This window comes from Condylura cristata, unplaced genomic scaffold, assembly GCF_000260355.1.
Source record: "Condylura cristata isolate star-nosed mole 26May11 unplaced genomic scaffold, ConCri1.0 scaffold00025, whole genome shotgun sequence".
Lineage (NCBI taxonomy): Eukaryota > Metazoa > Chordata > Mammalia > Eulipotyphla > Talpidae > Condylura > Condylura cristata.
In genome coordinates this window covers 30,816,272-30,823,593 of record NW_004567126.1, presented here as the reverse complement: position 1 = coordinate 30,823,593, position 7,322 = coordinate 30,816,272, and the positions used below count along the sequence as shown (strand labels likewise).

Genomic DNA, 7,322 nt, shown 5'->3' with positions numbered 1-7,322 from the left:
GGGGAGGGGCCTCCCGGTGTCTTACAGCAGATCCACAGCTTGGTGAGCAGGCGGAAGAGCAGGGACATGCTGTCCTGGGTGTCCGAGGTGGCCGTGTACACGGGCAGGCAGCTGGGCTTCAGCAGCCCCCAGATGCGGATGACCACCATGAGCTCACGCAGCGTGCCCAGGGAGGCGCCGTCCCGCAGGAAGCTGTGGCCTGGCCGCAGTGGGGAGCCCTGCGGAGGCCTCGAGTGTGTTCCAGGCAAGCAGCCTCGTCCCGGCAGGCCCTGGGGGTGGGGCGGGGCGGGGGCAGGTGCGCACCTGGTTGGGCAGGCTGGCCAGCAGGTAGAGCACGAAGTCGCCCACCCACTGCAAGAGCTGCTGAAGCGCCTGCAGGGTGGTCATGTCCAGGACAAACTCCTCGGTCTTGAGGTTGATCATGACCTTGTCGATGTCTGCAAGGAGACAGCGGGTGGAGCGTGCACACGCCCGCCTGAGTCCCGCCGCCAGCCCCGGCTGAGCAGGCCTGCAGCTGTGCCCTGCGGGCCGACACGGCACCAGGACAAGTGGGGGCCGTGGAGGAAGGCGCTGGGGCCGCAGTGCCCTCAGTTCCGAGCAAGGGGGTACGGGCGCTGCCCCTGTGCACGCAGTCCTAGCACTTCCAGAAAAGCTAGGCCTAGAGGGTGGGGCTGGCCAGAGCCCGCACCCCGCTCTGCAAGGCGGCTCCCCCCTTCCTGGCGCCGCCACCCACGCACAGCCCCGGAGCCCGTGAGGGCGTGGACAGCCGATGCTGCCACCGCCACACGGGACGGCCTGCAGCTCCGCGAGAGCCCCCGGCACACGCCGGTCACACCGGCGCCGCGGTCACACGGCCCTCGCGTCTCGGGGGCGCCGGTGGCCACGGCCGGGCGCGACTCACCGACGTCAGTGATCTTGGCGCAGACCTCGGTCAGCCGGTCGCCGGGGCTCTTGTCGGGCGTGTTGAGGAAGTGCGGGCGCAGCAGCGACTTGAGCGTGGAGCTGATGGCGATGAGGAAGAGCTTGGCGTGGTAGTCGCACACGCGCGTCACCGTGCAGGGCGACAGCTTGCAGAGCGAGGCCTTCATGGCCAGGATGCGCGTCGAGAGCACCTGCGGCGGGCGTCGCTCAGGTGGGGGGCGCCCCCCTCCGGCCCAGTGGGGCGAGCGCCCGGCCTGTGGGCCCCCCTGGGAGCCGGGCCTGGCTCCCGCTGCGGTGCTCGGACACGGGTGTGGGCGCCGTGGCCCGCTTCCCGGGACCCCCGGTGGCCAGCCCCCCCGGCCGCTGCAGCGTGCGGCCTGCCTCCTGCTTCTCGAGTGCGGTCGCCCGCGATCCTGGCTGGGCCCCCGAGCCTCGGACACCCTCGTGGAGGCTGCTGGTCCGGGCCGCGACCTCCTCGCCGCAGACGCTCCTCTTTGCCCCCTGCCCCGCCCTCGTGCCCACTGATCCTGGCTGCTGCAGGCGCCACCCGGGGCCCCGGGCACGCCAGGCCCGGGAAAGACCCGCCCGCTGGGGCGAGACGCGCGGCCGGGGGAGGGGGCGCACCTGCTGCAGGGCGGCGTTCTGGCGCGTGTACTCCTCGTGCAGCTTCTCCACCAGGCTCTGCACCATGGCGGGCTGCACGTGCAGCAGGATGTCCCACCAGTCGTAGCCCGTCACCATGCAGTACTCCAGCAGGAAGAGGAGGTGCCGCAGCGCCAGGCTGACGTCCAGCGCGTGCCCCATGGACGGGGAGATGCGCAGCATGCTCAGCTGCGGAGGGGCGCCGTGAGCCCGCGGGGGGCCCGCCGGCGCCCCACGCTCCCACCTGAGCAGCGGGCAGCACGCACACCTCCCCACGAGCTGGAGCACAAGCCCCCCAGACCGAGGAGGGCAGTACCGGCCACCCGAGTGCCTGCCTGAGGGCTCACGCGCCGCCCAGGACTTCTAGGACAGCGGACGGGGGGGCCCCACCGCCAGGCTCCCCGGAGTGCGCTGTCCCCACCAGGCTGCGGCCCCACAGCAGCCCACCTTGCCGTGGCTGTCGATGCCCACGAGGGCCAGAGAGGTCCAGGAGAGCTGCATAGCCTTGAAGTGGACAGTGGGGCCGGCGGTCCGGGGGCGCTTGATGGCGGGCTCGTCCACCGCCCGCGGGCCCGCGGAGCTGTAGAAGACGGCCATGATCTGCAGCGACAGCCGGTGCACGATGTGGACGCTGCCGTCGTGGAAGGCCAGGGCCAGCCCTGAGGGGCGTGTGGGGTCAGGGGGGACCACAGCGGACAGGCGCCCTCGTCCCACCCCCCGGACCGCCACCTCCAGCTGCCCTCACGGCCGTCTGTCCCCCAACTGTGCAGCGGCCCGGGGCCGCGGCCGTGGGGCAGGGAGGGCGGAACCAAGGCCCCGCGTCCGGGCGACGGCACTCTCCGGGGCCAGCCACAGGGGCCGGCCACAGGGGCCGGCCACAGGGTTCCGGAGAATTCACGAGCGATCCACGCGGACAGGGCCGGGCCGTCCCTGCCACCAAAACTTCCAACTGTCTTGGAAACCAAACACGCTGCCAACAGCTGCTCTGAGGGCCGCTTCTCAGAGGCGCGCGGCTTCCCGGATTCGAGGGACGCACAACCCAGGATGGTAAAGGGACACAGGGGAGGCCGGACATGGGCAGTGAAGTGTTTTCGGGCCAAGAGCTGGGCGGCCCCTCGGCCTCTCAGCGGGAGCCCCGAGCCGGGGTGCGTGTTGGTATTTCCCCGTCAACTGGAGAGGACCGGGCGTGGGGCGGGGACGTGAGCCTTGACAGACACCCCTGGGGTGCGTTCTCCCCCCACAGATGGCCGAGGGAGCATTATCAGCCCGCACCTTGGCTGGGCAAACGCTGACCCCTGGTTGTGGACTCCAGGGCCTGAGCTGGGCAAGAGGCAGCTACACGGGGAGTCCCCAACCCGTCACCGATTCCAGCACCCACTGCACCCCAAGAGCAGAGCCAGCCTCACAGCCCCGCGGATCACTGGGCCCTGCAGGGCGGCCACCTGCCGGGCAGCCCCGCCCGACGCCAGCCACACCCTGCACACAAGCACCGGCGCACTTACCCAGGCCTGGGTAGAACTGGGTGTCATTGGCCACCTTGAGGTCAGTGTTGGTGAGCGAGATGGGCAGCTTGGGCAGTGCCACCGCAGACACACGGTCCAGGTCGTTGGTGGCGGACAGGATCCGCCACTTGAGAATCATGGGCTGCTTGTCACCAACTGAAAAGGGGGTCCCCAAAGGGGGTCAACCAAAGGCGAGAAAGGGAAGGCTGAAATGCCCCCCGGCGGAGCCTGCAGGACGCAGGCCAGACCGACCCTCTCCCGGGCCCCGCTCGGCCCTCTCCCGGGACCCCCAGCGGCCCAGGCCCCAGCCGGATGACCGGCTCCAGGTGGGCACACGCCCCGAGGCGACCAACGGGAAGCAGCCCCAGGACGTCTGAGGTGCAGGAGGTGCTGCCCGAGAGAGCAGCGCGCAGCTGGGGTGAGGGGCGCCCTTCCCCCATGGGCCGTGTCCCGAGAAGCTACTGTGGACTGTCACCCCACGCCTGGCCACCACACAGCCCCCCAAATTCCTCGCAATGTGGCCAACTCGTGCTGGGCTTCCCCTTCCCGACGATGAGGCCCCCCCACCCCCGCCCGCGGAGGCTGAGGCTGGACAGCCGAGCAGCCCGGGAGCCCTCGCAGCCCTGGGGGCCCACGCTGGGCCGGGGCCGGGCGGGCTTGTCCAGTGGGCATCTGCGGCCGGCCCGGCCCAGCTCCGGCCTGGGGCCGTGTCCTCCGCAGAGCACTGCCGCGGCCACACACGCTCCCCGCAGGAGCGTCTCCCGCTGGGTGATGGGGGAGGGCGCGGGGCAGGGCGCGGCCGCGCCACAGGCGGCACACAGCGGGTGCCCGGACTCACCCACGGGAGAGATCTGCTGGAAGATGTTGTTCACGGGGAGCCCCTCCTTCCGCAGGGACCAGCACTCCACGATGCTGCTCGCCTGGCTGGACGCGCACAGGAGCACCTGGGGGGCAGGCGCAGGCACGGGCTGGCGAGGGGCCTCTGGGCGCCCACCCCAAACCTGGGGCCCGCAGGGGGTGCCTCTGCTGGGCTCACTGCCTGGGGAGGGACCCCTGGGCCAGAGCACCAAGGGAGAGGGAGGGCCCTGGGTGGCGGGGCGCTTGGGGCTTCCTGGCGCACGGGGTGACCTGGTGAGGTCAGCAGAGCAGCAGCCCTGGACACGTCGACACCCCAAACCCAGGGCAAGTGGTCTGGAGACCCCGTGGGGGGTTAACGGAGACCCCGAGGCGGGGGAGCGTCCGCATTCGCAGGGTTCAGTGTCCTCCCGGTCGTGCTTACGGGGGAGGAGGGGGGCTCAGAGGAGCGGCTGCCCCGCCCGGCTTAGCCCCTGTGACTGGACCCTGGGCACCGCCACGGTGAGAAGCGCGTGGGGGTCTCGCCCGCGTCCCCACGGCCGGGAGGACCGGCGCCCGGCAGGACTCACCTGTTCCGACATGTCCCGGGCCAGGAACTTGAGGTGGGTGATGGCGGGGAACTTGTCCTTGCGGTTGAGGTCGGTGGTGCAGCGCATGAAGAGCGAGGGCAGGATCTCCGTGTCGATGCGGCACTTCTCGCTGACCACGCTCACGCACACCTTGTAGAACTGCACCGGGGACGCGCTGCTGCCGTCGGCCGTCGCCACCACGATGTTGCCGCCGCCCGTGAAGGCGATGTCGGCCAGGGCCACGCGGCCACGCAGCCGGCACAGGCTCTCCGTGGACGTCAGCACCTGCCCGCTGGGCTTGAGCAGGGACACGGTGACCAGGCCGCTGACCGTGACGGCGATCCAGCCCTCCATGGGCTTGCCTCCAAACAGGGTGAGTGACGGCGAGAACTTGACCCGGGAGAACTTCTCCCCGAAGCTGGAGGCACCTGACTGCAGGGAGGCGGGCTGCTCACTGCGCCACGCCACCGGAGCCTGCCCGTGACCCCCCCGGGGGCCACCCCCCAGATACAGCGGCAGCGCGCCACGAGCACAGGGACCCACAGGGGTTAACTGAGACCACGTGAGGCCTCTCCGGCAGCCAGGCCCCTCGCTGCACACGGAAGACCCAGGGAAGGCCTCCCAGAGGACACCACGAGCGACCCTCTTCTGTCAAGAGTCACGCCAAGTCTTTGGCTGGTGCCAGTTTCTGTCTTCCGGCGCCCCGACAGGCTGCTTCCGGCGTGCGGCCAGAGAGCTGGTGGCCCGAGGGCTGGGTATGTGACTTCTACCTTGATAGAGCTGGTTGCCAAAAACATGCAGTACATGGCCAAAGGGGGCTGTGTCAGGACCCGCCGAGTGTCCCCTGGCGCAGTGGCCACACTGACAGCAACGCCCCGGGGATCCTGGCCGGCCACCGAGGATGGCAGAGCCGGGGAAGTGACAGAAAAGCGCCCTCGACTGCGCCACTCCGGGGCTTTCTGGCCCCCAGCACGGCCCAGCGTGTGTGCAGGGCCAAAAGGCGGCTGAGCGCCCGCAGCTTCACCCCGCACGGCCCGGCCACGCCCCGCAGCGAATCCTGAGGACCTGGCGATAACCCCGCGGGACACGCAGCAAGTGACAACTGCCGTGAAGTCAGGAGCTGAACGCAGGCGCCCGGCCCAGGCACCCCCACTCGAAACCGTGCAGTCCGGCTGAACGCAGGACAGAGGATTCTAGGGTGTTGTGAATCGGGGTGGCCTGACTGCTGAGGGGTGGCGGGAGTGACGGGTTGGCTGGTGACCCGCGCACCTGCAGGACACCCACCTTTTCCACATGCAGGGCTAGTTTCACGCCGTTGTGCAGCCAGGACAGGGCCACGATGGGGTCCCCCTCCACCAGGCTGCCCACGGGGCTCTCCCAGCTGTTGGCCAGGTGGTCAGCCATGCTCCAGCACTTGATCTGCCCATTGGCATCAGCTGACAGCAGCCGGGAGCCTGTTGGCGGCAGAGAGGAGGCCTCGACCTGAGTCACAAATCCCCACATGGGCAGGAGCAGCCGCCTGCAGCATGCGGATGGCCCGGGAGAAGCCAGCCTGCTGGGGGGCAGGCGCGGCCAGAGACACCGCTGGATGCGTGGAGAACAGAGCGATGGCCACAGATACAGGATTTGGACTCTGGGAACATGCCCAGGAAGAGTCGGCGCACCCTGCTCTGAGATTCAGGGTCCAGGGCAAGCGATGCCGCCCCCACCCCCACCACGCGGGACCCCAGGCCGCCCTCACCTGACTGGTCCCACTCCAGGCAGGTGATGGCTTCGCTGTGCTCCGAGTTGATGGAGTGCACGTCCCAGGGGTGCTCTGTGTCCAGGATGTGGATCATGCGGGTCAGGTCTGCGGGCCAAGAGAAGGTGCAGTCAGCTTGGCACAGACACACACGGCCCAAGCACCTCAGGATCCCACGCGGTGTCGCTGAGGCACCTGGGCACATCACACCCGCAAGGCAGAGCCACTGCTGACCACACGAGCCACCTGCCCTGCCGGAGAAGGCAACAGGCCCGCGATGTGGCGGCCGGCGTGACTATAACGCTTTGAAAGAGACACAAGGAGCAGAAGTGGACGCCGGAAGGAGAACAAGAGCAATGCTGACAGCGGGCATCTCTTCAGAGACGAGGGCTGGTTCTTCACCTCACGCTCAGTTTCCAAGCTTTTAAAATTCCCTCTGACGAGCACGTCAGTCAAACAACAAGAAACACTGGAGGATGGTGACATGGACAGTCTGGAAAGGGGACACCAGCTGGACCCGTCTCCAGCAAGCCTCCACTCCACGCACCCCTCAGTCCACCTGCTGACATGGAAGTGATCCCAGTTCTCCTGGAAACAGCCCCACCTGCCCTCTGTACCCCTATGAGGCTGGGGTTCTCAGCACCCCAGTGACGGACGAGGAAAACCTGAGGGGACGTACACGGGTGATGGGCAGCTCCCAGGAGGCCCCCGCAGCACGTTCCGGACACCGCACGTGGGAGCCGAGGGTACCACACCCGCACCACGGTGGGGGGGTTGGGGGGGGGAGCCATCCCTTGGCATACCCTGGTCGTCGTTTCGGAGGTCTGTGGTGAAGGCGATGAGGTTGCGGCAGGACCAGGCACAGGCCAGGGGCACTGAGGGACAGTGGGTGCTCTTGGGCCATTTCTCCCACTCGCAGACATAGGCCAGATCCATCGCGTCCACCGGTCACAGGTCCCACACCGAGGCTGTCCAGCTCCTGAGGGAGGGAGGACAGTTACCACGCTCCTGACAGCCTGCTAGATGCTGGTGACACAGAAACCGGACAGTCCCAGCCCTGCGCACGGGTCTGGAGGGCTGTGTGTGGGGGGG

The 7,322-nt window shown here is 69.0% G+C and overlaps 1 protein-coding gene across 1 annotated transcript in view; it reads right to left on the bottom strand.

Annotated features, from left to right (window-relative positions):
• The window catches only part of MED16 (mediator complex subunit 16), a 10,894-nt gene extending 3,688 nt beyond the window's left edge, over nucleotides 1-7,206 (bottom strand). The window contains exons 1-11 of the mRNA XM_012729765.1: nucleotides 7,034-7,206; nucleotides 6,231-6,338; nucleotides 5,774-5,943; nucleotides 4,490-4,921; nucleotides 3,904-4,009; nucleotides 3,066-3,221; nucleotides 2,011-2,222; nucleotides 1,546-1,752; nucleotides 902-1,112; nucleotides 304-437; nucleotides 26-218 (exon numbers count right to left, since the gene is read on the bottom strand). Of these exons, the coding sequence (XP_012585219.1) occupies nucleotides 26-218; nucleotides 304-437; nucleotides 902-1,112; nucleotides 1,546-1,752; nucleotides 2,011-2,222; nucleotides 3,066-3,221; nucleotides 3,904-4,009; nucleotides 4,490-4,921; nucleotides 5,774-5,943; nucleotides 6,231-6,338; nucleotides 7,034-7,166 (2,062 nt within the window). The 5' untranslated portion in view covers nucleotides 7,167-7,206. The remainder of the gene's footprint in view (nucleotides 1-25; nucleotides 219-303; nucleotides 438-901; nucleotides 1,113-1,545; nucleotides 1,753-2,010; nucleotides 2,223-3,065; nucleotides 3,222-3,903; nucleotides 4,010-4,489; nucleotides 4,922-5,773; nucleotides 5,944-6,230; nucleotides 6,339-7,033) is intronic.
• Between the last annotated feature and the right edge of the window lie 116 nt (nucleotides 7,207-7,322).